Genomic DNA, 27,516 nt, shown 5'->3' with positions numbered 1-27,516 from the left:
AGAGGATTATCATGGACAGAATATACAAATACCCGGGAGATGTGTGATGCAAACGCAGAGATCTGCCTATCCTGGACTTCCTGGCACGATGCGAAGCATACTGGGGATTGCCTTAGAGCTTTGATAGGTAACTGCAGCGAATGATGTCAAGAGTCGAACGGCTGATGTAGGTCGATTTCGCCGAGGAGGGTTCACAGAATTATTTGGGCGAAATGCCAATTTGAGTTCTTATTTAGGAAATCCTTCCTCTCTAGGAACTTGTTCAACAAGATTTTCATCGTGTCTGAATATGTTCAAAGTAGTAGGCCTTGGCTGCTGATACCCATGGCGTCATTCGCAGCATGGCCTAAGTAGACGATTTCGAAGTGTATTGACGTCCGGGCGGCTTCAACAAAAGACAATCTTCATAATTTCCACAAGGCTTTGAACCGGCTGTCCTCCTTCGCAAGTAACACCCGAGGCGCACCATCCTCGACCACCTCCCCAGCATCCAGCATGATCACCCGATCACAGGACATAGCCATCTCCTTCCGATGTGTGACCATGATGACCGTATATGCCCCAAACTCGGAGTCCAGTATCCGAATAACTCTCTTCTCCGTCTCAGTATCCGCTCCCGATGTGATCTCGTCAAGGAGCAGAAGACCGCCGTCCACCCCGGTTTCTCGACGTCTCACTCTCCGGCGGAGTACTGCGCGAGCAACACTGAATAATTGCTTCTGGCCCGCACTAAGCTCGACTCCGCTGATCACGGCATTAAGTCCGCCGTGTTCTTCGATAGCGGTGTGGAGACCGACATCGCAAAGAACGGCAGCACACTCTTCGTTTGTTGCAACGGAGGCTGGGTCGAGATTCGCGCGGAAAGTTGTGCCTTCCGGGAGGAAAACAGGGTCTTGTGAAGCTGAAATGACGCGCTCGCGGAGGGTGATACGGTTGACAGTGCTGAGGGGAACGCCGTCAATCATGATGGCAGGCTGCGGATTTGCAGTAGTGCTCGCTTGCAAGGGGTCGATGAGGCGTAGTAGTAGTGTAAGGATAGAGGATTTACCGCTGTTCGAGATCAGCAAAAATGGCACGGCAAAGGGCTTTTGACGGCTTACCTTCCCGTCCTTCCGCATATTGCAACTTTCTGTCCGGGTTCAAAAATCATGTTCAAACCTTTCAGGACCTTATCACTGCTATTATAGCTTACGTCCACGTTACGTATATCCACGTGCCCGCTCATGGGCCATGCTTCATCAGTTATAATATCATCGCCTACGGAATCTTCCCTCTCAGTCTCCTCTCCGAATGCTTTAAGACGACCAATTGCGCCAAGAGACGTTTCAAGACCGGTGTACGCGACCACAATTGTTGTCAGCGTACCACCGAGTGTGATTAGAGTGACCAGACCTGCACCGACATTGCCCGTGTCAGATCTCAATTGCGTCGCGAGAGCTACTAGGAGGACAGCTACAACGGCCACTAGAATGTTCATTGTGAGCATCAGCCACTGTTGTGCCATTGCTAACAAATACGAAGGACGCTGAGAATCATCGAGCAGGGCGTTATTGCGGGCTAGTTGATGAGGGAACCAATCGAAAGCTCGGATGGTAGTCAGACCGTTTAGGGTGTCTAGGAAGTTGGTACTGGGGAATACAGGTTAGATTGCAGATCGTTTGAGTTGGATCCGAGTCTTGGAAGTCTTACTAAAGAGGTGTCTTTGCCTCGAGATCAAGGATACGAAGCCGCTTTGAGGTGGGAAGATAAATCCTCTGAACTACCCACAGCAACAACACGAAGAACGGATAACTGATTGCTAACCAGGCTGAAGAAACTGCGATGACTGCGGCCTGACCAACAGCAGTAGCGAGACAGAAGCAGAGATTATTGATCATGCGTGGCAGTTGCGTGTCCATAATGTTCATATCCTGACTGAAAAGGTTCAGAATCTTGCCAACATCCGTGGTGCTTAGAAATTGGAGACTGCTGTTCATGACTGTATCCACTGTGGCATGATGGAGGTCCGTTCCGGCAAGACGTACGGCAGTACGTAGCATGATAAGACCAGCTGGGAAGACGCAAATAACACCACCTGCTCCAATAAGTGCATAAAGTCCCATCCAGAATGCGAAGGTATGCTGAGGCGAGGAAGATGTGGAGTCTCCCGACCAGAACTTGAGCCAGATTGTTGGGAAGTTGGCACAGAAACCAACACCAATCACTAAAATAGCGAACATAATCAGCGGAAGAGGCTTCATGGTGGAAAGCCAGTGGCGGTAGACGGCCAAGTCGACGGTCGGAATGGTTGCTGAGGTAGGCTGGGCCCTTGGTACAACGACCGTCTTCAGAGGCTGCGATGCTTTTCTCGCATCCTTTGACGGGGAGGTTTCCATCTCATCGGCTGTCGTGTCTTTCTTGCATTGGCTTATGATAGCTTCTGAGATACTCGTGAGACCGGAGCGCCGAGCTCTCTCCTCATCCTCTGCAATGTCTATGAATGTGCCTTGATCAAGAATAGTACCCTCTTGTGTAAGCGCAATGATGTGATTTGCAACCGGCAATAACTGTGTCGAATGCGTAGAAACAATGACAGTCGTTCCCCGCTTCCTCAGAAGTCCATTGCTTCCGAAGATGGCCTGGCAAACTTGGTGCTGCGTCGATGAATCTAGTCCGCGAAACACGTCATCAAGAACCAGAATATCTGCTTCATGATAGAGTGCTCTTGCGAGACATATACGCTGCCGCTGGCCACCACTCAGCGAGACACCCTTCGTGCCCACGACGGTCCTATCTCCAGCTGGCATGGTCGCCAGGTCGTCCAACAGCATTGCTGCTTGTATGACGTCGGCGTAGCGAGCTGTGTTGAGTGGAGAGAACCCGATGATGTTCTCCATGATTGAGGAGTTGAAGAGAAACGGTGTTTGGTCGCAGTATGCTAGTTTCTTCGATCCCAAGGTGACGGTGCCCTTCTCGTGGGGCACCTCGCCAAGTAGAGCTCGACAGAGTGTGGATTTTCCTGAGGCTACAGGACCGACCACAAATGTGATGGATGACTGGGGAACGCAGACGCTGATGCCTTTGAGGACGGGCTTGTCCTCTGTCCAGCCGAAACTTCCATCGAAAATACTCATGAAAGCCTCTTTGCTCTTAACCTCAGTAGCCGGATGCCCAGTCTTCTCATCAGTGTCGGTTGAGTCAACGATGTGCCTCCCATCCACTCTCGCCTCACGAGCCAGAAACAGCTTGATTCTCTGAAGGCATGCGAAAGAAGCAGCTATGATGGGCAAGCTTTGCAGTACGACTAGTAACGGTGCCGTCAGCAGCGCCAGGAAGGAGAGCGCTGTAAATGCTCGCGTTTCGTCCAGCACCTTTGGGCCGAAAGCAAAAGCCAAAGCTGGCGCAATAGCTTGCGGAAGTTGGCTCGAACTTGCACTGATGGCGATGAGGATGCGCGAGCGCTCTCCCACGCGAATCTCATCTTCTCTCTCCCTCTGCACCAGGGCCGCTGCAGAACGAAGCATTCCAGAGACACGCAGATCCTTGATGTTAGAGAGAACGGCTGAGGTGGCCGCGATACGTTTCTGCACGCGGGCCATCCACGCGCTTTGGTAAGGCACAGCACGACTTGATATCGCAAACGAGATGAAGAAGCAGATGAGAACAATGACCAAGGGAGCAAGGAAGGCGAGGCCGAGTTGCCGTTGTAAGAGCCAAGAAGCGAGCCCGATCTGGATGGCATTGGCCCAGACCTCGTGCATAAGGCGGAGGCCAGTGTAGATTCTCTCGACATCGGCACCCATCAGTGTGACAGCAGCTGAGTCGCCATCGCCTACGTGCTGAATTTCGGCTGTTTTCCGGTAGATTGCAGATATCAAATACGCGCGCAGGAGGGACTGGAAACGTTCTTGGTAGTACCAGTACAGGGCGGTTGAGATGGCTATGCCCGAGTAGGTCAAGACTGCGACTGCGACTAGTCCGGAGGCGGTTGAGGAGTTGTCTTCGTTGGATGACAAGAAGAGCAGTAAGCGTTGGAGGAAGAAAGGCTGACAGAACGTGAATCCAAGCAGACACAGTCTTGGAAGGATGGGCAATAGAACTGACCAGCCCAGTGGCCTCGCGAGCCACTGAACGAGGTCTGAGATAGAGGTTCCGCTTGACTCCAGGCTCGTTCGAGTGTCTAGCTTTGCGACAGAGATGGAAGCGTCAAGTGGGAACAGGTCATCCATCACCAATGGCTTGTGGTACCCTTTCCACAACAGGGGATTAAGCCATGAATATAGGCCAAGACTCAAGATGCTGCTCGTCTCTTCCGGACTGTGCTCGTCCGAGTCCCACTTAAGCCACCGCCTCCGCTTCAGGCTTTCTAGTGCCAAGAACAAGACCTCAACGGCCATTGCAGCCGTGAACAGGACCTTGAAGGAAAGCGAAAGGTGTTCGTCATTTTGCCGGTCTGATGCAGACCAGAGGGAAGGACATCTGTAAATGTCGTAAATAAGAGCGACAAAGAGGAAAGAGCAAGCCAAGATGGAGGGCCGAGATCGTTTGAGATGCTCAAGAGGCGAAAGCGCTAGTAGCAGACAGGATGCGGTGAAATTGAGGGCTGTGGATGCCACGAGCTCCGCATTGGGACGTCCATTTTGCGGGCGAAGCACCACGACGAGAAGACCGAGTCTCAGCCCGGTGAATACGGCACCGGCAACGAGCTTGGCGATCCACATCATTCCGGCGCCGCGCACAACGGACGGGTTCCGGGATCGGACAAGGCGGAGTACGCGGAGGGCAGCAACCGCTATGAAGGCTGCCACAGTTGCGACCGAGAGCCAAAAGATCCATCGGTACTCGACGACGGGGAAGTCGGGCGCGTCGCAGTTGGCGCGCAGGCCGAACGCCACATCTTTGCTGCAATTATTGTCTTGGTCGTTCATGGTCAACATACAATGGGCCAAGACCAGAGTCCTCGCACTACAGCGCCTACTGCTGGAGGGATATGCCGCATCTTATGTCGCAATCAACCCCTTCGAAAGTTCCTGATTGAAAAGGAGGATCGCTGACCAATACCGTAAAGGGATAGCACACTGGGGGGGAGATTTTGGGATACACCGATTGCCGATGTACCCTCTAACAGTTTTATGTTTACTACGGTATGTTGAGGCTGCCTTATTGGTTGAGGCATTAGCCAGGGGAAGAGGCACAAGCAAGCACTCAAAAGCAAGACATGGGCAACATCGGCAGACGCCTGTGGAAATACAGCCGGGGGTGGTTTGGTACGTGCAATCTTAATGCTGCACCGCCTCAAAGAACTTTCGTTTAGAGCCGGATTACCGCTCATCTCTGGATAAGAGACTGTGACTCATAGCCAGATCGAGGAGACTAGAAGAGGAAGAGTGTGATTGAAGCGAACAGGAGAACGCATGGGCCAAAGCCGACTGACAGCAAAAGTCAATCATTTTCATTGGAACAAAAGTAGCCGGGTTTGTGGGGAAGGAATGAGCTAGGTTGTAGAGATTGAAGCTAGAAAAAACACCTTGCCCTCGTCGCCGACATGGTCGTGGTTGACTGAAAGAGACATAATCCGCATATTGTACGAAGCGTTCGCTACCTTCAGTGTCTGATTCGACATGTTCGTGATCTCGAGCGATGTCTTGGCCGAGTCTAAGCAATCGAGCAAGATTTGGGGCGAAGCGAACCTCTCGGGAGTCGAGATGGCGGCAGGTCCGTATATTAAGCTCGCGCAGACAAGAAGCAAAACAGAGCAATCGACCGAAGCGAGAGGCTTGACCCCGACTCGTGCCATATGAGCACGGCAACCAAACATGGCATTTTATATCCCCATGATCAATGATTGGCTTCTTCGAGGACTGTTCGACTTTACGATGCTCTCGGACGCCCACCTGGTGTGAATCGGAATGTGGGGAGCGTTTGGTCCCCTGTTCCTCCAATCAAAGCCGTCCCGTATTTCTCGTACCAAATACGAAATCTTCCGAGGTCCACGGGCGGGGGCAGAAGTCCGGTCAAGTCAAAGAGACCCTGTGTTCCCGTACTCTTCAAAGCGCCCCAAGATGCATCAGCGAAGCCAATTGCCAGTGACTGGCCCTCATCGGAAGATTCTAGACGACGTCACATGTCCGGTACAGGCGGGATGGAAACTTCGGTCCCACTGAACCAATTCTATTCGACGTCTGTAGCCTGATCGATACGTACGCTCGAGAACTCCGGCCGGCGTGGACGCGATCGCGAACGATGGACAAGGACGAGAAAGACGACCAAGGCCATGCTTCAGCTCCAGACTCTACGACATGTAGGGCGCAAAACCACAAGGCTGCGGCTGGCGCTGGCTGTTGCTGTGGTACATGTCGCAAGAATAAGAGGAGATCGCATAAGAAATCTCGAAATGGCTGCATGAATTGCAAGAGAAGAAAAGTCAAGGCAAGCATACCACCCGTCAAGAGCCCGCGACCTTACGCTTAACCCACATCCGGACTGACTCTATTTCCCCGGTGTTTAGTGCGACGAAATCAAGCCAGAATGTGGCAACTGCGTCCGGTTCTCGATGCATTGCGATTTTGCCCCTCCGTTGACGAACCCGCCCGCACACTCCCCGACCGCATCATCACCCCCGACGCCGACGCCGAAGAAACGGGGCCGCCCGCGCAAGAACTGGGACGATATCCAGAAACTCCCGACGCCGACAGCCTCCGAGCCTGAATCCGCCCGAACACCAATCACCCCGGCCGCCGTGCCCGCGACCGTCGAGCCCTCCATTCCCCAAGTCCTGAACCCGGACGATCTCGAACTCCTACACCACTACATGTGCCACACGGCCATCACATTGGGCGACGCGCGCGTCTGGAGAGAACACGTTCCGCGGCTGGGTTTTCAGCACCATTATGTCCTGCACATGGTCCTGGCCATCTCGGCGCAGCACCTCGCGAGGTTGCGCCCAAGCCACGCCGGCCACTACGAGGCGCTGGCGGAGCGCCATTCGACGAGCGCCCTGCCCGATGTGACCAACATCATCCCGAAGTTGAACAAGGACAACTGCCAGGCACTCTACCATACGACAGTCCTGGTCTGTCTGTCGACGTTTGCGAAGCGGCCGAGCCCGGGACATCTCCTGATTGTGGCGGAAGAAGGCGAGGTCCCCTGGTGGGCGTTACTTCGTGGCGTCAAGTTCGTCGTAAAGACGATGGGCATCCAGACGATAATAGCAGGGTGGAAAGATGATGGCGTGACGTTCGAACAGACATGGACGCATTGCCCGCTGATGCCCACCCCTGTGCACAAGATGGTGCACTGGGAGAAGCGTTTCGAGGAGCTCGCCGATCTCGTCGCCACCGCCCCGGAGCAGGACCGGCAGATGTACACGACGCTGCTGAGTTCCCTGGAAGAGTGCTTCAAGATGACGTTCGGCACGCTAGCCGAGCCTGTCGACCAGGTCCAGGGGAAGTTCGAGTGCATCATGCGCTGGCTGTACAGCATGGAGGACGACTTCGTTGTGCGCCTCCAGCAGAAGCACATCCTGCCCATCATATTGCTGGCCCATTTCAACGTTCTCGTGCAGACGTTGGAGCACTTTTGGTTCATGCAAGGTTGGTCGGAGCATCTTATGAGCGGTCTGTTTCAGGTCCTGGAACCTCAGTACAGCCACTGGCTCCAATGGCCCGCGGACCAGATCAAGCGCCCTGCTCCCTCAGATAGCGGTGTGTTGTCGGTACACAACATCATCGACTGAGTGGTGCGACGGTACAGCACGCTTTGTTTCCATTCTTCAGTCCAACCCCTGTGGATGGCAGAAGCTGCAGTAACAAGCGGCTTGATATCAAGCATGATACTGGAATCAACTCCATCATCGGCTGGGCAGCTATGGCACTGTTAGACGCACTATCCATGGATGCAATATCGGGATGCCGCGATCAAACCAATGGTCGCTGAGTTGTTTCAAATGGGCCATAGAGCTGTCTTGTTGCATGGCCAGATCTTCATGCACTGCAACTAGCGCGTCATGCATCGCAAGAGACGATGATATCGGCGCGCTGATAGAACAACATGAAAGGCGAAGCTTTCTCGAACCAGTCTTGGAAGGTAAGTTTGCATGCCAGGGCTACGTTGGTCAAGTTCATCCGACAACTAACTCTCGTCCAAAGCCGGGATAGGCCAAGCTGCCATGCTGGTTCCCGACGATGACTCGGAATGCAGAATTTGAAGCCCAATGAGAAGTCTCTAGCCAACGTGCCGGAACAGGCCGCATTCTAGATTTCGCACAGGTTGGGGGGCAGAGCGAATTACGGCGCAGACGAGGGTTAGGAGCTCACGTGCCGCTTGACGCATGCGGGTGGTCGCAGGCCTCCACACCACACATGCCGGAAGGAAGGGAAACGTTTATCCTATACCGACGACCTTAGAAGGACGACTGATGGGTTACATTGCGGCCTAGGATCTCAAGGTTGAGAAGGAGTCGGGACTAGTCATGGGTGTGGCCTGGAGGCGGGGGATGCCGGATCTTCCGATGTTTCTCATCTAAGAATCTGGAAATTCCATAGATCACCCAACGAACCCTCTCTCCCTGTTGGGCAGCAAGAATGGGGGTTATCTGACGCACATCGCCGACTCCGTAGTCTCTCTCTTCCCCTTCTCCAGAATGACTACTACTTTTTGCTGTAACTTTGCACTGCCCTCGATCCGTAGACCGCCATTCGTGATGAAGCCTCGGCCGTCCCAGTCCCTTGTCCCCAAACGGAAGAAGACCCTGAAAAGACGAGCCTAGACTCCACGCCGCTGTTGCATGTAGAGACCGACGATCTATTGCAGGACCTCCCCCCAACGGAACCTAAAATCACGCGTTTGGAAAACTCCCATCGTCGTTCTTGGGATTTCTACGAAACAGCGTGTTTCCGCGTGGGGGATGAACCAGACCCGATTTCCTGGCACCTGGTCCCTGGATTGTCCTTAGCGATATTAAGCTAATTCTCCGAGAGCACGTCCATGATGTTTCCCACTTAACGACCCTGCAGCCGTTCCAACAGGCGATGCGTCAATAAGTAATCGTGGCATCAGTTTCATTTTTTTCTCTCACCCCCGCGAACTACGATCCGGCCTCTTGGTAACGGCTTGGGGGGAGGCCATGCGAGGTCCCGAGTAGCCGGCGTCGAGGCCTCGCTTCTCAGCCAAGCATTGTGCAACTTGCCGGAGCGAATCAATTCTCGTCCTTGTAAGACCAATCATTGAGAGATGACTCTGGAAGGCCTTTTAGTATGTAGTTTGTCGACTTGGAATGTTGAAAATTGCCCATGAACTGCCCATAAGCGAACGTCTTTGTCCACTCCAGACTCGTGAACAGTAAGACACTGCGCCAAGCAATTGTCCAAATCCCCTTCCCACAGCCATGTCGTACAACCACACATTGAAGAAAATGCGACAAATCGTGTTCTGCCTCCCCGGGCATCTCAGGATCCCATTGACCCCATTTTTGGCCCTTTTGTACGTTCTCAATTGCGACTAACGCGACTTGTTGGGAGTGGCGGACGGCTCCGCTGGCCCCGATCGCAATTGCGATCGAGGGATTGCTTCTTAGTCGTAAGCCGCCCCGTTGAGCAATCCACCGCGATCTCTCTCTCTTTCCCATCCCAATTCACGTCTCTGAATGCCTTGAACCGGTTTCGACTCTCCTCTGCTCTCATTGACCGACTTTTTTCGTGGTTGTGTTGCGTGTGTGTGTCCTGTGTCGTGTTCAGGGTTGATGGCCGCTCTCCATGTCTATCTGACTTGAACCGAATGGTGCTCAACAACACGCCAAAGAGGTGAGTTAGCCCCAATCGGGTGTAAGGCTGGCCAGAACCCTTGGCCAGCAGAATACTCGTCCGATTAAATGGATTGGACATAGGGCTAACTTTTTGTTGGTTTGGATCAAAATCTAGATCTACGAGATCGTCAAGTGTATTTACGCGGCAGCAACCGCCTTCATTTTCACTTGACTCCGTCATCCGCAAGGACTCCAAATTCGTGGGACCTAGCAACCGTTTTACCGAAGCCTGGGTTCGAGAGCAACAAGACGCCGTTCCCGCTACCATTGTGAAGCTTGCTGAAGCAACTGAGTGGTCCGAGTCCAAGACCAGACAACATCACGCTCAGCGCATCGATCAACTAAAGAATCTCACCAAGAACGTCGACTCCTTCGGCGATTCAGCTACCCCGCAACAAAACCGACATTTCTGGACTACTAACAACCATGGGCGAGAGCACCAAGCGAGCTCGGCAGCGAAGCCGTGAGTCGGCCGGCGGCCACAGCCACAGCAAGTCCAGCCAGACGCTCGAGGTCAAGAGACCAAAGCTTGCTACCAACGTCCCCGTCGAGGTCATCCAGCAGCAGATGACCCCTGAGTCGCCCGTCGGCTGGTCTGGCATGAAGAGCTTCCTCATGACTGAGCTCAGGAGGGAGATGGGTCTACCGTTCCACCGCCACGACAACTCCAACGTCGACGAGAAGAGCGTCAACTTGGCTTGCCCTCTTTTCATCAGGAATCCGGCCGCTTTTACGCATGTCCGCAACTCTTGCACCGATGGAAACATCAAGGGCGGCATCGGAAAGCTCATGTAAGTGCCACAATGTCTGAATCGGGTAATGCGGAGACCCCGGCTAACCAACTGCAGCGAGCACATCAAGAGAGTGCATCTGAGAAGTGACAAGCAGTGCCACAACTGTGGCGCAAGATATGGCTCCAAGCCGGCTGAGTCAAAGTCGTCGCATGCACGCAATTGCACCAAGATGTGGTCCCCCTATGAGCCGCCCCTGCTCACCGAGGACCAACAACGCGTTCTGGAGAATCTGTCCGTCAGAGCCACCGGCCAATCGCTAGATTACAAGTACCGACATAAACTCCTTATGAAGCTCTTCCCCGGTCAGGAAGAGTGGGCCAAGAGAGTTGAGATTTGTGGGTGTTCCCCAAACTGTGGCTTGTGTTCACCCTTGCTAATGAGTTACACAGACCACGACTCTTACATGCCTTGTCTTCTTCCTGCGCAGCTCATGTTTGAGGCAATGGAAAAGGCAGTTGACAGATGGGAGAGAGGCTACGCTACATCTACCGTCATGTACGACTCAGATGGAAGCGACGCCGATTCGGACAGGTCTCGGGAATACCGCCGAATTTCGGACTCAAGTGCCGGTGCATCCCCCGACACAGACGCATCAAGCGCGTATCCCTCAGCCAGCTCGGGCGGCTACAGTCGCACACTAGGCAACGGCGCCGGCTACGGCACCTCACAATCATACCAACTCGCGGATTACCAGGACGCCAGCTGGGAAGGCATGGACGAGATGCCCCTGGCGACGCCCTCCGCACACCAAGTACAGACCTCGAGCACATCGCGCAGCTCCAAGTCGCGGCAGAAGACGGCCGAGACGGACTACGTGATGCAGATGCAACAGGACTACCAGACATATTCACACTCTGGCACGGTTGACGACTTTGACGAGCTGGGCAGCGCGTCCTACGTGGACTTTGAGCCTGTCTTCGACGTTGTTTCGACCGTGCCTTCGGATTACCACTCTTACACGATGGACGTTGAGCAAGTTTTGCCGAGCGACTATCTGGGGCAGGGTCACTACCAGAAGGACACGATCAACCCCAAGGATATGCATAACACTTTGATCGGATTGGGATCAGCGACTGTTCCGCGATATCTCATTGAGAATGAGGAGGATTCGGGTATCGTGCTGCAAGATACGCAGGAATATCTGGGTGGCCGTATCACGCATAGGTGAACGGTGATGGCTGAGGGGAGTTAGCATTTATACCACCGTGGCAGGATCACGCATGTAATGACGGTTTACGAAGATATGTGGCAGATGATAGCATTTGGCGAAGATTAGGACCAGGCAAACCTGAGTCGGTCAGATTATTTCATTGAATCATTCAAAGCATCTCTCAGGCATGCGTGACCGATCACCCCTTGGAAACCAATGTGAGTGACTATCATCAGTCCATGAATCAAAGAACCCATGCAAAGACTGCCAAGGCACCAACAATCCAGGTTGTCTTTGCATTGACACCAAAACGAATACCAGCAGATGGCGACTCTGTTGGCGATGGCGAGCCTGTTGTACTGGTGGCAGAACCCCCTGAACCTGAACCTGAACCACCACTGCTGCCTCCAGTCTTGTCAGTAACGGGGGCCTTGGCTGAATCGATAAGCAAGCCTGAGATAGCACTCAAGGCGCTTGTCCCTTCACCGACTCCAGTCGTGTTGTCGGCAGTCAAGGGATCGACGAAATTGGCCTCGCTCCAGTAGAAGCCACAGGTGACATTTCCGTTGGAGTTATCCATGCAGTGCTTGGCGGCGGCCTCGGCGGAAGACTGCAGCAATGGGAGAACCGATTCCGAGAGGAAAGGGGCGACCTGAGTGGCGACAGCAAGCCAACGGTGGACATAGCCCTTCATGAAGAGGGCGTCGGTAGGGCAGGTACCCTTCTTCAGTCCCTCGCACGCAGGTTCGTAGGCGATCTTCTTGGGGAAGAAGGTCTCCAGAGCCGATTTCACCAGTTTCGCGGTTCGATCTTTCCAAACCTCGGATCCGTCGGTCTAGTGAAAAGTCAGCGCTGAAAACCTGGAAAGTCAACATCTCTCGAAAGTCTTACGAAATTGTACATGAATGCCGCGCCTTCAATGAGAATCGCAGCGTTCTGAGACCACTGGATCTTGTTGATATCGCTACAGTTGTAGGGCACATGGGCTCCATCGTACACAGCTGACGTCTTGTTGTCAATGAAGCCCACGGTGCTCAGCCAGTCCCACGTCTTCTCAGCTTGTTCCGCAAAGGTAGCATTGCCTGTGTATCTCGCAAGTCGGGCGCTCATGCTAAGAAAGCATCCGTTGGATAACGCTGTGATGTATTTCAGTATTGATTTATCCTCCATGAAGCCCAGCCAAATACTTACAGTTCTTGTAGTCATATCCGTTATTCGAAAACGGGATCTGCCAGCGCAGTCCTCCGCCACAAGTTCCATCATCTCGATCCGGACTTGCTTGGGTTTCCCATACATTCTTCGCCAAATCGATCCATGACGGTTTGCCATCGGCGTTTGGCAATTGATATTCCGCGGCTTGTAAGGCAGCCGAGCCCCAGAAGCATTGGTCGTCATTGCTGAGGGTTGCAGTCCAATTTGGGGGCATGTAGTCGTTGTTCGGGCCAAGCTGGAAGGCCATACCCTTGAGGACGCTGGCCTGGAACGAGTCATCTCCGGTCAAGTGCTGGTAGTCAAGGTACGTCTGCCAGAATGCGGCGCCTTGAAACCAATAATAGTCCCCGGTTCTGTCAAAGTAGTAGGGAGGCCCAGGAAGGATGCCAGGAATTTTGCCAGGTTTGTCTCCTTCGTAGAAAGTGAACAAGCTTTTGGCAAGCTTGCTGGAAGACTCGACGATGTCATCGCGAGAGCTGATCTTGAGTTCTGCGGCGGAGCCAGGAAGAGAGCTCAAGACGAGCAAGGCGCCCGACAAGGCAGCAGGGAGAATCGCGATCATCTCGAAGTTGGCTCGTACTTTTTGACAATTCGACTGGTCTCGAAAATTATTGTGGTCGATGGAAATTTGGCGCCAAGAGTGAGATTTTAGTTCATCAGAGAGTGAAGAGCGAGTGACTTTCCGAAATGAGTGTGATGGAGTCGTACAAATAGACCCAAAGAACGCGATCCCACCAGGAAGAGACACCTCACGACGATGCGATTACGCCCGAATACTGGATGGAAGAGAAATACGGACGGTGTCAAGAGGAGAAAACACCGCCATCTCGTGGAAACGCGTTGGTGCTTACGGAAGTCAGACAAACGCGACCCCTGCTGTGCCGCACGAATTGGCCCCCTCCAAACGGCTGCCTGCTCGGCAAAGTCGCACCAACCAATTAAGCTAGTATTTTAGGTACTCAGATCGTCATGCAGGAAATTTCGGCTATGCTGCTAAATGCTGTGTTTGAAAGGGGTAAAATGCTCCAATAGAACCCTTCCAATCTATGCATACCTTCTCAACCTCTAGCGCCGTCAGAACGACTGCTTTGTTATCGCAGTAGACAATCTCAAGAGTCTCCTGGAGACACCCAGACTTCGTCGAAAAAATTCCCGTTGCACCAAAAACAATGATCCATGCCAGTACTTCTATGATGCTCCCGACTCCTGAACGCCGTTAACCACCGTCGTTCCCGCCGTCTCTGCTGAACTCTTGGCTCCAGATTCTGTCCCCTTATCTCCATTTATAGCCGTTGACTCTGAAGTTGAATCCGATTTCGACTTGTCCACATTTGACACTTGCGCCGCCTTAAGGGCCTCTGGCGTCTTCCCCGAGGCTTCAGCTTCCTGGCTGGCAGCGAGAGCCTTCAGAGCCTTCTTCTTCAACGCTTTCTTCTTCTTGGCCTTCTTGGTAGACTCCGCCTTCTTACGGCGTTGGTCCTCGTCCATGACGGCCTTCTCTTCCATGACCCACTCTTCAATCCGTTCAACTGCCGTTTTCGGGTCGCTTCGGTACTTGAGTAGAAAGCCCTGGAGTTGCGCCGGAGTGAACATGTTTTCTGGGATGTGACTGCTGAAACTCGCAACTAAATCGTCAAAACCCTGCGTCTCCTGTTGCGCAGCCTCGGGCTCCTTCTCGAGCAGAGCTGGCTTGTTCGTCAGATGGGGTCGGTACATTCGCTCAAACATGCCCTTGGCACTCTCTTGTGAGATATTGCCGAGATAGATCATCCGATCGATACGTCCAGGTCGAACAAGCGCCTTGTCGAGTTTGTGAGCCACGTTCGATGTCATGAGAACGATGCGGCCCTCCTGGGATGCAACTCCATCTAGCACATTAAGCAGGCCGGATAATGTGCACCGACAGCGGGCATACTCTTTCTCACTGCTGGCATCGCTGGCCGCATCATCTTCGTCCGAGTCAACGTCCATATCAAGCTTCTTCCGCCGTTCGATTCCGACTGCGTCAATGTCTTCCAGCAGCACAATGCATTTCGGCGGTAATGCCGTGAATAGATTCTCTAGGTCGCTGTCTCCACGGATGCTTGGGATGTGAACGAGGTATAGTTCGAGGTTGAAGCGACTTGCAAGAGCCAAAGACAGAGACGTCTTGCCGGTTCCCGGTGGCCCGTAGAAAAGATAGCCCCTCCGGTATGGAATGCCTCGTTCGGTATAGAAGTTTCGAGTTGAAGGATCAAGATACGTCTCAATGTCGTCGACCAATTCCGACTTAGTCTTTTCGTCAAAGTGCACCGTCTCCAACAACCTGATCGGTCGAAGAATCGTCGTATCCCAAGACTCTTGTCCATACTGGTTTTTCGTAGCCCGGACGGTGATGAACGACTCTCTCTGCTTGTCCGCAAAATCTCTGCAGTTGTCGAGAAATTTCTTGATAGGCTCTATCGACCGGCCGAGTCGCATGACCACAAGTGGCTCCTCTCCCTGCGGAGCTGCGGAGTACTCATCCGGAATGCCGAACGTAGCGCCGGGGCTCCGCTGCGGCACCCGGCGGACCATAAAGAAGCCTCCTTCGAAAATGAACCACGTCGTGCCAAACGTGGGCAGATATTGGACCGGAACTCTCTTCTCGTGGTGTAGATCGTCACGCTCAACGGGTTTGCGGTCGTACCACGCATCATTCTGTATGACCTCCGTGCGGGCCGTGAGGATCCGGGTGCCTTGGCGAGTGAGCACATGGGCGCCGAGCCAGTTCAGCACCTCTCGGTTGAGCTTGTCGTTGCTTGCAATGGATATTGACGCTGTGAAGAATCGCGTAACCCACCAGTAGACTTGTGTCCACAACTTTTGTAGCCCTGTTAACGCATTCGGGATCTCGGCTCCGAATGTGACGAGCAGGAAGATCGTCGTCAACTCAACCCTGAGCCATCTTGAAAAGAACTTTTGTAAAGCGCCAAAGCCAGGCGCACTGCGCTCCAGGAAGTCGCTAATTCCTTGGTCGCCTGCGCCAGTCAGCAAGGAGGCCTTAGTGAGAAAGTTGCTCATCGTCGGTTCGTGCGCATGAGAAGTAAAGAACAGCCGCTCGCTGGATGCATGTGGACAAAATAAAGTCGCCGTATATCGTGTGATTAAGGAAACAGAATTTGGGGCTTGCTGTCAGTCTTATGAAAGTTTTCAAGGCACGCATGAGGCCGCCTGCTGGCCGCAGCTGCAGGCAGAAGGAAGGCTGCGGCGTTGCGTGGTGCTGCCTAAGCCCTATCACGCGCGCCTTTGCTTCAGGCGGTAGTGTTTAAGCCTCAAATGGATCTTAGAACCGGGACGCTAGCCCGCATCAGTTGCAGCTACATGACGCTTGCTGCATGTGATTGGAATGTGGTGGCTATCCATTTGCTGCTTCTGGACAAGAAGCTGACGTTGATTTTGGGCCAATCGTGGGGTAAGAAGTGACCCTGTCGTACAACTGAGACATTCGCGACCGCCTTGTTTTTAGGAATGCGGGATTCTCCATTTCAGGGACTTTGTTTGTGCTACATTGCTTTTCAATCTGGTTCACCTGAAACAACCGATGTGCGCGAATATGCTATGTGACTTCGATTTGAGATGGGTATCATGTGGGTTGGCATCGAATGAGTTGAGTGCTTGCTGACAATCGAATCACCTGTATTGGATCTTTCCACAATCATGATGGCCAAGCCGGGGACTTCGGTTAACGATCAGATAGTACGATAACCAGCCAAGCACTTCTCACGATGAGGCAATTTGACAGCCCTTTCACGTTGTCAAAGTTAGAGGTTGTAAAGGAGCAAAGACAACCCATTTGCAGGCAAGTTCTAGAAGTATCTTCATTATGTGGGACTTGTTCCAGTTGCTACCTCTACACACCAGTGAGCCGTAGAGCTCTCACGTCCATTCCACGGTCTGGCCGCCTTGCGGTTTTACAAATTTGTTTTCTGTTTAGTGGGATGCTTCTTGGAGTAAAGACAGTATCATTTCTACGCAAATTACCGCTCATGGAATATCTTCTTCTTTTGAAGCATGAAGATTCTTGGCAACTTCGATAAGGCACTCTCGAAAGTACTTTCCGAAAATCCCTCGACGTGACACTCATCTTTAGTCGTCTTTGGTCAGGATGTTGTACAATGCTAATCTAGTACGTAAATGTCGATGTAGGTTATTCTTCTTTTTTGGCCAGCGAGCCGTGAGCTCTCAGGTCCTGTCGAAAGTCCCTTTGATCCTAAATTTGTGACTCACAGGGCTGGCTGTGCACTTTACGGAAAATCTTGAGACGACTTTGATTTCTGGACTCTTCGACTTGAAGTTATGACGCAAAAGTTCCGTACTTTCCGATGAGTTATTTGGTGTAAAGTCGTCACTAGCAAAAGTACTCTGCAGATAGCCCGAAAATTTTATTCCTGTTTGGGAACACATTGCAGCTCGCTCAGCCCTATGTCGTTTCCCTTTTGCCAAACGCGGAGTCAGTGCATAAGGGTCTTCCTCTGGCCCCCACGGCATTTCAGCACTTTTCACGGCTGGTGCCTATTCATAGTGTGTGGCCTTGTTTGAGGGAGGCCGATGTAACGGACCGCCTCGTCCACTGGTGAGGTCTTCATAAACGACTGTCTTCGAAAGTCGGAATGATATCTACCAACGGATACTTTGCAGACGGTGCAAGCTTAAGTTTGACGCTATCCACAGTGCGTTACGGCGTCTTCGCAAAGACCCTGGTCGGCGTTTGGTTTCATTTGTAGATAGGATCGACATCAAATGCCGACCCTTCACCCTTGAACTTTTACCTGGTATCCGAAGATTCCCAAACCAAGACGACATCGGAAATCTGGCGATCCAATGCGTCTGCCGTGGTCTGGATTCAGAGCGGTGAGTATCCCGTTGCCGTGTCGTTGCAGTGCCCACCTGTCAGACTAGGGCCAAATGGGCCACGTTATCCGGGAACTTGCTGCTTACGGCATGCTTACCGCTAAACTTCGTGGAGATTGATGCTTCAAATATGCCATATGGGGACCTTTGAATGGGTTGACAAACGCATGGCCGAAGACGTGTCTTGATCATTCGGCTCTATGCGGATTCCGAGGCGCTGCTAAAAGGCCACCAATCCGAGGTGCCATCATTACCAACGATGAAGCGACGATAAGACGCCCGAGAGTTGAAGGAGTTGATGAATAATATTGCGGCAATTATATAATTGCTTTCGAAGACGCCGGGAAAATCGTAAATCATTGACAACTCGTCATCCGCCTTATCAATCAAGTTGCCGAAGGATTCCTGTGCAGGGACTAGTCGCCTCGAGTCCTCCATTCCAGGTCGGCCGGCGGTGTTGCTTCGCTTCGGGTGGAGAATGGCCTCATCGTCGTCGTCGCCATCACTGTGAATTCGCTCAGGACCCTCCAGAGTCGGGCTTCGTCGACGGCTTCCATGGAAAGTCGAAACAAGACCTTGGCGATAACTAAATATGAGGATGAAATAGCCATGGTCCCTCTTCCGATATCGTCTCATGTTCCAGTTTAAACTCCCCTCTTTGATCGACATGCAACCCCTCCCCATGAACCCTGCATCCGAAGAAGATGCATCTGACACGTGGACTTAGCCGCAAACAACACAAGCGACAGCCTCAAAAGAGCTCAAAGAGGGTGAAGGGCGCCACTTCGATGCGACTTTGGCTGAGAAATATCGGCAAGGGCAAGTAAGCGGTGCCGACTGTTTCTGCTTGAGATTGATGAGCATCCGAACCAGCGTCGCAGCAGAGACCAATGGCCCTCCAGACCCCTGAATTGTTCTGACGTTTGCGCACGGTTCCCTCGATATGGACCCCTATCGTCCCTATTCGGCCCATTACTGGACGATGTCACCCCGTTGGGGAGGTGCCGCGCTGAAGAATCTCCGCAATGGATGCGTCCTCATGAGTCGCTGGACCCGCCAACAACGGTCAAACTGGCGAGAAACCGCTGCAATTGCCGTATGTTAGTGGGTAGCTCAAGGGTTTTCCGACTTCCGACTTGAGCCTTCCGCGGGCGTTCTAGCAGGGATCGGTCAACGGGGACCACAGGGTTACGAATACAGAGAGAGAGGGGTTGAGGGGAGGGGAACAAAACGGAACAATTCAACAAATTGCGATGAACCTGGTGCTGCAGCTGTCACATTTGGCTAGTGGTATTTAAAGATCTTGACCGCTTCGCCGCTTTCTTTGGTTCATATTGACAAGCCTTTCTAAAATTCTCCTACCGAACCTGCAGACTCCTTTCGCTAATCTTTCAACACCACATCACACCCGTTACCAACAACACATACATCATGTCTGCTGCCAAGCCTACCTTCGTTCTCGCGCCTGGTGCGTGGCACAAGGAGATCTGCTACTCTCTCGTCGAGCAGATCCTCAACTCCAAGGGTTACGAGACCGTCGCCGTCGAGTACCCCTCCGTCGGCGCTGAGCCCCCCACCAAGGGCCTGAACGACGACGCTGCCGCCGTCAGATCCGTCCTTCAGAGACTCGCCGATGAGGAGAAGGAGATTATCCTGGTCGTCCACTCCTACGGTGGTCTCGTCGGTGCCAACGCCGTCGAGGGTCTCGGCTACAAGCAGCGTGCTAAGGAGGGCAAGAAGGGTGGTGTCATCACCTTCGTCTACCTCAGCGCCTTCGTCGTCCCCGTCGGCAAGTCCATCAAGGTCATGCTCGGTGGCCAGTTCCTCCCCTGGATTAAGTTCGACGTAAGTTGAGATCAAAAAATGAGACGAACCAAGATCCATGACTAATGCGCTTGCAGGGCAACTACGTCCACGCCCTCACTCCCGAGGAGATCTTCTACCACGACGTCGAGCCTGAGCTCCAGGCTAAGGCCATCTCCCAGCTGAAGCACCAGTCCGCGCCCGTCTTCGACGACGTCGTCACCTACGAGCCGTGGCACGAGATTGACTCCATGTTCTTCTTCTGCACGGAGGACAAGGCCATTCCCCTCGCCATCCAGGAGGGCATGGCCCAGCAGCTCGGCCCCAACGGCTTCACCTACTCCGTCAAGGCCTCCCACTCTCCCTTCCTCTCTGTCCCCAAGGAGGTTGTTGAGGGTCTGGAGCACGCCGCCAAGGTTGGCCAGGAGAGAGTCAGAGCATAGATGTGGAGGTTTAAGCAAAAGCGTTTCAATAGTTTAAAATGAATGAAGTCATGAATTGATGACCAACCGCACTGTCTTTGAAATTGGTGATCTGGGTAAGGCGGGCAGCCGTGAGACCGACTTCTGACGGTGACACGTCCGAGTGGGTTTTCGTGCCGCATTTGCAAACTATACCAGTTCGAGAATGAACCAGGTCGTTCAATCCAGCTCATGTGATACGAATCCTAAATGCTGAAGCTTCTCCTCAAAGGCACTATTTTAGTGTCGCTTCGGGCCGTTACGAAAGTGTCTCCACCACCTCTTCACATCTTCAAGTGAGCCGCGTCTTGGTATGCGATCCCACGTTGTTAACGTCCGAGCGTGCCGATGCAGGTCATCGTAATGGGACGCTGTCGCGTGGGATATATCGGGATCGTGGAGACTGGCCGGGAGTCTGAGTCACAAATCTCATCCCCTGCAACTCGGCAGCGCCCCTAATAGGCTGGCTGGTCGCCATGTGTGAGCGTAGGATGCCCTACTTTGGGTTCTGCCTTCGTTACGCGTCATGTTTGATGTTCTTCGATGAGCATGTTCTAGAAAATGCCGGTTAGACGAGCAGCGGCGGGGAGTGTCCTTCTTACAAGGAGAAGGGAGTAATGTCCTGGGGCTGTCTCATGAAGCGAGCTGCAGTACCCTAGTCCGGTTTCCACAGCGCGCTCGTTCTCGTAAACTTGAATTTAGGATCAAGAGAGATGCGCCGCAGGTTATGACAGACTCTTACATAGTGAGATAACGCAATATGCGCATCTTTCGAATGGAATACCCGATTCATCCATCGTGGAATCTTTTCACAAGCATCATATTCCTACATGCACCAACGCTCACAATACAGATTTGGGCGCGTCCCAATATTTGGGCACCGCGAAAGTGACATCCGAGTTCTCCATCTTGATACCCATCTGCCACCTTCCAAGACCAGGCCAGAAATTCTCATGCTCACCCACGATGTTTCCCTTCTCATCGGCCTGTCTAATGTCGAACCAGCCAAGGCTTGCTTTCTTCGAGTACTGCCCCGGCGCAACGCTACACCATCGATCTGTGCCGGGCAGTTCGCCTTGGCTGCCGCTGCCCTCAGGTAGCGGAGGTTGAACAAGCGTGGCGTCCAGACCGACATAGGAGAGAAGATTCAGGGATAGTGGGAATGAGGGGACGTAAGGAACAGGCTTGAATGTGGCTTGAAAGAGTGGCGTCGTGCTGGCAGATGCTTCTCTGAGATCGCCTGTGGTGTCGTGCGGGAAAACCTTGACGTGGGTGCTGCCGTCTACATCGTATGTCCAATCGAAAGCGGCAAGGTGCTTGGGGATGTTCCAGTCTGAAATCTGGTGTTAACATTTGCTCACATGAGATCTCAAATGAGATGAGAGATGAGACCACAACTCACTTTTGCGGCCATTCCAGCAAGTGTGCTTCTGCGACACGTATATTCTCGTGATTCTGGCATTCTTCTTCTTCACCCGCTTGCCATTTTCTTCGACCGTGTACTCATGAAAGCCGGGGCTGAGGATCAGCTCGTCATAGGGACCCACTGGGCTCTCGGTGTATCGTATGATCTGAACCATGCTAATGCCGCCCAACGGTCGACTTCCTTCCGGGTTGATGTACGATGAGTTGGCCTCGAGAGGAGAGTATGTGATTGTCGGCGGGTGCTCAGCCTGTTTCCTTGGTGTCCAGAAGCTGAAGAGGTAGATATCGCCCTTGAGCTTCCACGGGGGAGGGACGTGGGTGAAGTCGTCGGACGTCATGGTGAACAGAACGCGCCTCTCCGTGAAAGGACGAAGGCAAACCAAGATTAATGTGATGCAGTTAAGAAATTGAGATACAACGAGCGCTCGCAGTGGATGAAAACAAGAAGCTTCGTCGGATGTCAAGCCGACGATTGCTCGAATCTGGGGTATGCTGGAGGATCAACAACATCGGGGACGTGAAGCGGGGAAGGGAAGAGTTGTCAGCACCTTATATTTCCTCCTCGGGCGTAGCGCTGGCCTGTGCATCGCCGGCGTGGCACTGCTGTTTGCGGGGATAGACGCCGGGCCGCCTCACCGGGCCTCGGTTTCAGGGGTTCTCCTACGAACTAATTGCCACATTGGGAATTGTCACCTTCCAGCAATCCGCACAAGCTTTTCATCGACGAGTTATGGAACTGCGAGGCTGCTGTGATATACTCAATTATCCGCTCATACTAGTTCTATCACACTCGGTTCGGGCAAGATGCACCAAAACCCCTTGATCTCCTCTTTCGACAGCAACAAGGTGTCGTCCCCTGAAAACTCCTTCTGTTCGATCCGTATGTGACCCATGCGCTTGTAAACATCTGCGCCTCGTTTACTTCGCTTCTGCAGGTGGAGTGACATAACCGTCCCAGTCGTTCTGCCACAAAGCACAGCAATATAACCCGTTCGCCTTCGAGTTCTGGGCATGTTGAAGTCTGGAACGTATCCATAGGCGACTATGCCTGTTGCTTCTGTGAGCACCACCTGAGGCTTGCCCTCTGCGTCTGATGCATACATCACCTTGCACTTGAGAATAGGTGCCTGAATCATGATTGAAGTCATCGAAGATTTCAATGCCTTGCCCAAATTATCAGACCCCTCATAGACAACGTTGATACCCATAGGCTCAGAGATCATACAACACCAAAGTAGATCGGGTCTTTCGGAAGAAGGAATGTTACATGGTGTATCATTGTAGTCCATATGTCCCGGGGAGGAGAAGGGAAGGCGATATTCGTTGCTTTCCGACTCTTTTTGTCTCAGAATCCTCGATCTGCAGACCCAGATCACCTCTTGGGCGCACAAGTGAAGTACCCGATGCGACAGCCGCATTTCCTGGTAGATCCAGCCCCTGTTGAACAAAGGCAGCTCTTTTTGTCTGCCAAAATCAGCCCAGTGAGTGGGTAATCCGGGGAGTTTGAATCGTGAAAAGGCGTTCTTGTACCCAGGAATAGGTCACGCGATGTACTTGTTTGGCGTCTCCGAGTAGCAGCCTCCCGACGAAGCCGTAGACTTTGTGGCTGTGATGGTGATGTACGCGTTCTCGTGTATATCAGCCATTCTTGATGCCTCACTCACCCAGTCTTCTGGACTGTCTTGGATGATGTAAAGTGAGTCGATCCAAATGTATTTGATGTCCAGCAAGCGGCAAATATCGACTGCATCCTGGAAGGTCGCAGTCAATGAGTTCAACGGCACCTTGTCCTTGTAATCTGGAATGTTTCTTTTGCGTGTCTGGCAAACCTCTTCAGGGTTGCCCCAGCAATGACTAAGACAGGCGTAGCGCATCTTCGTGACGTTCTCTCGGAGGACTACTGTATCCTCAAGAATCTCGAGAATTTCTTGTTGGCCCCCTGAAATCTTCAACAGACTCCGCTGGAGTCTGGCACTCCGTGTGCGATTTAGCACAACTTGAAAGCCAGCCGCTTATGGCTTTTCGGGTTATGTTTGAATCCGTGGTTTCTGGGAGGTTTTGGCCGACCCTTTCGATCTTGAACGGAGGCTGTATACCATCTGCAGCTCGCTAGAATTTATTTCCTTAGATTCCACTTTACTGTGCTTAGTAGTATGTGCCGTGTTCTACGTCAGATAACGTACAGTTCGACGGACTGGGACGAGTTCTGTATTGATGCACGCACTCACCGGTCTGACTATCCATATTGAAGAGACCCAGAATGACGGTACCATCACCCGTGTAAATGTTGCATGTGCTGCTCAATTCCAAAGCCAAAACCTTGGTAGACTCTATGATATTTAGACAATCAGCCCACACCCCAATCCAAGCTGAGACGAATTCGCATCGCGGACATCGATTCTGAGCGCTCTGTTGTAGTTCCTTGTACGTGCACTAGACAATGATGCTGTCTGTGCCCAGAGGACCTTTTTGATTGCATGAGGTGCAGCGCATGTTCGGATTGCTGGCGGTTCGGGATTCGTTGCTGAAATGCACAAATCATCCCCGCACGCGGCGCAGCTTCATGATAAACGCGTCCAAGAACCCAGTTAATTTTGCCGGTCACATGACTCCTTGCTGCCTAAAATTGCACTTTCTGTTGGCACCAATGAAAACTATGAAGAAAAAGGTTGGATATGATTGGGCTACTCCTCGTTGCTACGCAGTGTTGGGCGCTGTGCGTTTTGGTGGGTGGTTTATCTAAAGATGTGTGGGATATCCAAATGGATTCTTCATTTTTCGCAAGTAAGTATATGAAGACGATTGTTGGCCTACGAACTTCGACGGTCCATATCGCCCTCGTCTCTATCCCTTGCTCCTGTTTCACCCGTCTCGTCGTCCATCGTAGGTGTTTCGATGTGGCTGATTCGTTGATAGGATCCGGACCAGGGATCAGGTCCAGGCGGCTGATACGATGACGTCGTGCTCGTCTCGCCTTCGTGACTCCTGCTGTTTCCTCGTGGGCCTCTTGGTCTCCTGTAACCCTTTCTCCAGCTTCGGTATTCGTTTGACCGCACCCTGACGCAACCATCCTCCGTCCGGGGGCCGGTCTCGAGAAGGTTCTGCGCGTACTTGAGCGCGTCGTCGCCGTCTAGTCCATATCGTAGCATATCTCGTGCTAACTCGACCGAGTAGTAAAATTTGGGGAGAGAAGCGCTGGCGCTCCTATCCCACGCACGAGGAATGGAATGCGGTGCAATACCAACGTGTTCATTCTGGTCGTAACCCTTGTAGATGCCATAGGTGTAGACCCGGTTGGCCAATGTCACCTGTGCGCGCAGATGATCCTCCGTATCGGAGGGGCTCTGCAGCCAGAATTCAGGGCATTGGAGAATATGGCTTTGGTGCACTAATGAGGCCAGGTCCATCAGGGTGAAAAGACGACGGCAAGTGCGGACCACACCATGCGGTCGGAGGACCCAAAGGCTGATAATGTAGAAGATCATAATGCCGAAGGCGGCGAAGAAGTTGCGCTCCTGAATAGTGACCACGTAATACACACCACCAGCTGGGCTTGGCGTCTCCACGAAAGCAAAAATCCGGCCAGCGACAATGTAGACGGAGTTGCATACTGTTGCTAGAAGCAAACCCCAGACGATTTTGTAGTTACCATTGCTCACGGCGGCCGCAACGCAACTGATGATGTCGAGTGAAATGTAGTCGAGCAGCATACTATCCTTGGCCATTGCGCCCTTGATATTTGGTTCTCCTGGGTAGAAACGAGCGCGTTCATCCTCTTCAAGTGGTTTGGCCATATTGGTAATGGGCGTCATTATCCGCTGATAGATGTCAGCCGCGAGGAAAGAGTTGTTGAAGAGGCCGAAGAGCAAAGACGGGAGCACGGTGAACACTATCCCACGGAGGAAGACGCGTATGGTGCCCTCCGGATCCGCACTCCCCGTTTGAGAATCATGTCGACCATTTTCGGGATGCACTATCTGGTTGTCTGGTGCAAACGATGAAGAACTGTGTCTGAACCCCTTTGCCCACTCAACAGTAGCGGCAATCAACGCAGAGGCACCAAGTATCGTCATGATGACAAGATAGGCGTCCGAAAGGAAATAATTCCAAACCCTGTCGACATGTGGCCGCGGATCACTTGGTGTAGATCCCTGGACGGGCCTCGAATTAATATTGGCCGGTAGTTTCTAATACGTGTTATATGGAACCCTAGTGTCGAAATTTCGAATTCCACGTTCGGGGTCCAAGTCGCTGGTTGTGTGGGTGTCGTTTGTTTGAAGAAATCTCACCCCGTAAATGACGAGATTGCTGTTCTCCTTTTTCCAGTATCCCAGATGTAGTCGCAATCCTTTTTTCGGCCAGGATCTGACGGCATCGTTCAGCGAATCTGTAGGAATATTCGCAAGCTCGTCAAGAATATTAGAGCTTTGAATCAATGATACCTGAGCAGCCAGAGTACATGGACTCCACTTCAGTCCCGTGTGGTTTCTGTTGAAAAATATCGTGACACTGAACGTAACCAGGAAGAGCCAGAAATAGGTAATCATGGCAATAGCACCGAAGCCGACGGAGATGCGCACACCCCAACCAGCACCGTCTTCGACAAGCTGTATTAGTCCTGATTTGACGGGTATTAGAAGCCACGTGACTAGGGGGCTGATATTGACATCACAGCTAAGGTAATCGCCGCTTTGGAACAGGGAAAAGATAAGGCCAGGATTTACGTTGCGCCCGGGAATGCGGTTCAGTGGTTCGTTCAAAGAAGCCCCCAATGCTTCATCGACTAAGGGCTTAGCCATGTGGCTGTAGGGGATAATGCGATTGTACGACTGGAGGGTTCCCCTCCAGAGTGTCTTTGGCAGATGTTGTGCAAGGTATTTGGTGCTTTGTGTATTTGAGAGTGGGTATGACGTAAATTGCTAAGATGATTGATTACGTGCACGTAGATTACGAGAGAACTGCGACCTAACATAATCTATATTGAAAACGGCCCACCAACACGCCTTCGACTGAGGTTACGTTAGCTGAGGTGAAGGGCAAAACCCCACAGCAGGTCTTAGTCGGCCTTCCGCAGCTGATATCTTCGCGCCCTCGCGATACAGAACGAGAACCCGCGCGTCGCCGAAAGCTGGTCCTCAACTGAAGATTTGTGGTCTCTCATCTCTTTCCTCGAAAGGTGACACGTCCATGTCCATGCGCGACTGCCACACTTATTTGCGTTTGCGTTACCCGAAACCCCTGTCACATTTAGGGGCTAAAACGGCTTTTTTCTAACGCAGTGCCTGAAAAAGCTGAAAAAAGCCCCTTTTTTAGCAGAAAGAACTATTAATTACGTAACGCGTAGCGTATATACCTGAATAAAAAAGATACCTCTAAAATTAGTGAAATTAGGGCTATTAATTAGTATACTTTTTAATTACGTATATTATTATTTTAAAAAGTCGATTTTTTTATATTCATTCTTAATAAAAAACGCATTCCTCTTTGAAAATAGAGTTTTCGTCGTTTTTCGCCTATTTTTAGCCTAAAAATAAACTTCCTAGAAACCTAATATACCTAATTAAAAAGTATACTAATTAATAGCCCTAATTTTACTAATCTTAGAGATATCTTTTTTATTTAGATATATATACTATATATTATGTAATTATTGAAAAAGAGGTTAATTAAAGTTAAAAAAAAGCCTATTTAAGGGGCGATAAATGCTATATTTATAGGGGTTTTAGGTAATATAAATACAAATAAATATATCTCAGATATAGTTCCCTATATATTATAGTTAGCTATCTAACAGTAGGGTTTGCTAATAGAAGCTAGGGATTAATATATTATAATAGTATATAGTAGTTATAGTCTTAAGTTATAGGTTATAAGCTAATAGTAGATTAAGTCTTTAGAAGCTAAGGTAATTAGTCTTAGACTTAATAAGTAATTTATAGTAAAGGTAAGCTAAGAGTATCTATAAGGATAAATACTAAGTTAATTACTAAAGAGCTATAGAAGTCTAACCTTAGGCTT

At 51.8% G+C, this 27,516-nt stretch overlaps 10 protein-coding genes across 10 annotated transcripts; 3 read left to right on the top strand and 7 right to left on the bottom strand.

The window, feature by feature from the left end:
* Positions 1–404: 404 nt before the first annotated feature.
* Positions 405–4,907, bottom strand: GCG54_00010349 (ABC transporter FUM19; the record flags this gene model as incomplete). Its single annotated transcript, XM_045410274.1, has 4 exons — positions 405–1,050; positions 1,101–1,129; positions 1,193–1,628; positions 1,690–4,907. 4 exons carry the CDS (start codon positions 4,905–4,907, stop codon positions 405–407), a joined length of 4,329 nt encoding a protein of 1,442 aa, XP_045270172.1.
* A 1,315-nt stretch (positions 4,908–6,222) lies between these two features.
* GCG54_00010348 (Sterol uptake control protein 2) lies at positions 6,223–7,714 on the top strand (the record flags this gene model as incomplete). The annotated part of the gene is made up of 2 exons (XM_045410273.1): positions 6,223–6,402; positions 6,488–7,714. 2 exons carry the CDS (start codon positions 6,223–6,225, stop codon positions 7,712–7,714), a joined length of 1,407 nt encoding a protein of 468 aa, XP_045270171.1.
* Positions 7,715–9,753: 2,039 nt separating this feature from the next.
* GCG54_00010347 (uncharacterized protein) lies at positions 9,754–11,743 on the top strand (the record flags this gene model as incomplete). The annotated part of the gene is made up of 5 exons (XM_045410272.1): positions 9,754–9,779; positions 9,897–10,244; positions 10,267–10,572; positions 10,630–10,910; positions 10,965–11,743. The coding sequence occupies 5 exons, from the start codon at positions 9,754–9,756 to the stop codon at positions 11,741–11,743; spliced, it is 1,740 nt and encodes a 579-aa protein (XP_045270170.1).
* Positions 11,744–11,969: 226 nt separating this feature from the next.
* GCG54_00010346 (Mannan endo-1 6-alpha-mannosidase DCW1) lies at positions 11,970–13,499 on the bottom strand (the record flags this gene model as incomplete). Its single annotated transcript, XM_045410271.1, has 3 exons — positions 11,970–12,560; positions 12,617–12,861; positions 12,917–13,499. 3 exons carry the CDS (start codon positions 13,497–13,499, stop codon positions 11,970–11,972), a joined length of 1,419 nt encoding a protein of 472 aa, XP_045270169.1.
* Positions 13,500–14,125: 626 nt separating this feature from the next.
* GCG54_00010345 (putative mitochondrial chaperone BCS1-A) lies at positions 14,126–15,979 on the bottom strand (the record flags this gene model as incomplete). Its single annotated transcript, XM_045410270.1, has 1 exon — positions 14,126–15,979. One exon carries the CDS (start codon positions 15,977–15,979, stop codon positions 14,126–14,128), a length of 1,854 nt encoding a protein of 617 aa, XP_045270168.1.
* Positions 15,980–19,240: 3,261 nt separating this feature from the next.
* GCG54_00010344 (uncharacterized protein) lies at positions 19,241–20,055 on the top strand (the record flags this gene model as incomplete). The annotated part of the gene is made up of 2 exons (XM_045410269.1): positions 19,241–19,654; positions 19,711–20,055. The coding sequence occupies 2 exons, from the start codon at positions 19,241–19,243 to the stop codon at positions 20,053–20,055; spliced, it is 759 nt and encodes a 252-aa protein (XP_045270167.1).
* An 860-nt stretch (positions 20,056–20,915) lies between these two features.
* On the bottom strand, positions 20,916–21,836 carry GCG54_00010343 (uncharacterized protein; the record flags this gene model as incomplete). The annotated part of the gene is made up of 2 exons (XM_045410268.1): positions 20,916–21,406; positions 21,476–21,836. 2 exons carry the CDS (start codon positions 21,834–21,836, stop codon positions 20,916–20,918), a joined length of 852 nt encoding a protein of 283 aa, XP_045270166.1.
* Positions 21,837–23,039: 1,203 nt separating this feature from the next.
* On the bottom strand, positions 23,040–23,372 carry GCG54_00010342 (uncharacterized protein; the record flags this gene model as incomplete). The annotated part of the gene is made up of 1 exon (XM_045410267.1): positions 23,040–23,372. The coding sequence occupies one exon, from the start codon at positions 23,370–23,372 to the stop codon at positions 23,040–23,042; it is 333 nt and encodes a 110-aa protein (XP_045270165.1).
* A 936-nt stretch (positions 23,373–24,308) lies between these two features.
* GCG54_00010341 (uncharacterized protein) lies at positions 24,309–25,571 on the bottom strand (the record flags this gene model as incomplete). Its single annotated transcript, XM_045410266.1, has 1 exon — positions 24,309–25,571. One exon carries the CDS (start codon positions 25,569–25,571, stop codon positions 24,309–24,311), a length of 1,263 nt encoding a protein of 420 aa, XP_045270164.1.
* Positions 25,572–25,685: 114 nt separating this feature from the next.
* GCG54_00010340 (uncharacterized protein) lies at positions 25,686–26,045 on the bottom strand (the record flags this gene model as incomplete). Its single annotated transcript, XM_045410265.1, has 1 exon — positions 25,686–26,045. One exon carries the CDS (start codon positions 26,043–26,045, stop codon positions 25,686–25,688), a length of 360 nt encoding a protein of 119 aa, XP_045270163.1.
* Positions 26,046–27,516: the final 1,471 nt, after the last annotated feature.

This window comes from Colletotrichum gloeosporioides (genome assembly GCF_011800055.1).
Source record: "Colletotrichum gloeosporioides strain Lc1 chromosome Unknown consensus_8, whole genome shotgun sequence".
Lineage (NCBI taxonomy): Eukaryota > Fungi > Ascomycota > Sordariomycetes > Glomerellales > Glomerellaceae > Colletotrichum > Colletotrichum gloeosporioides.
Note: the sequence above shows the minus strand (reverse complement) of the source record. Positions and strands in the feature narration are given on the sequence as shown.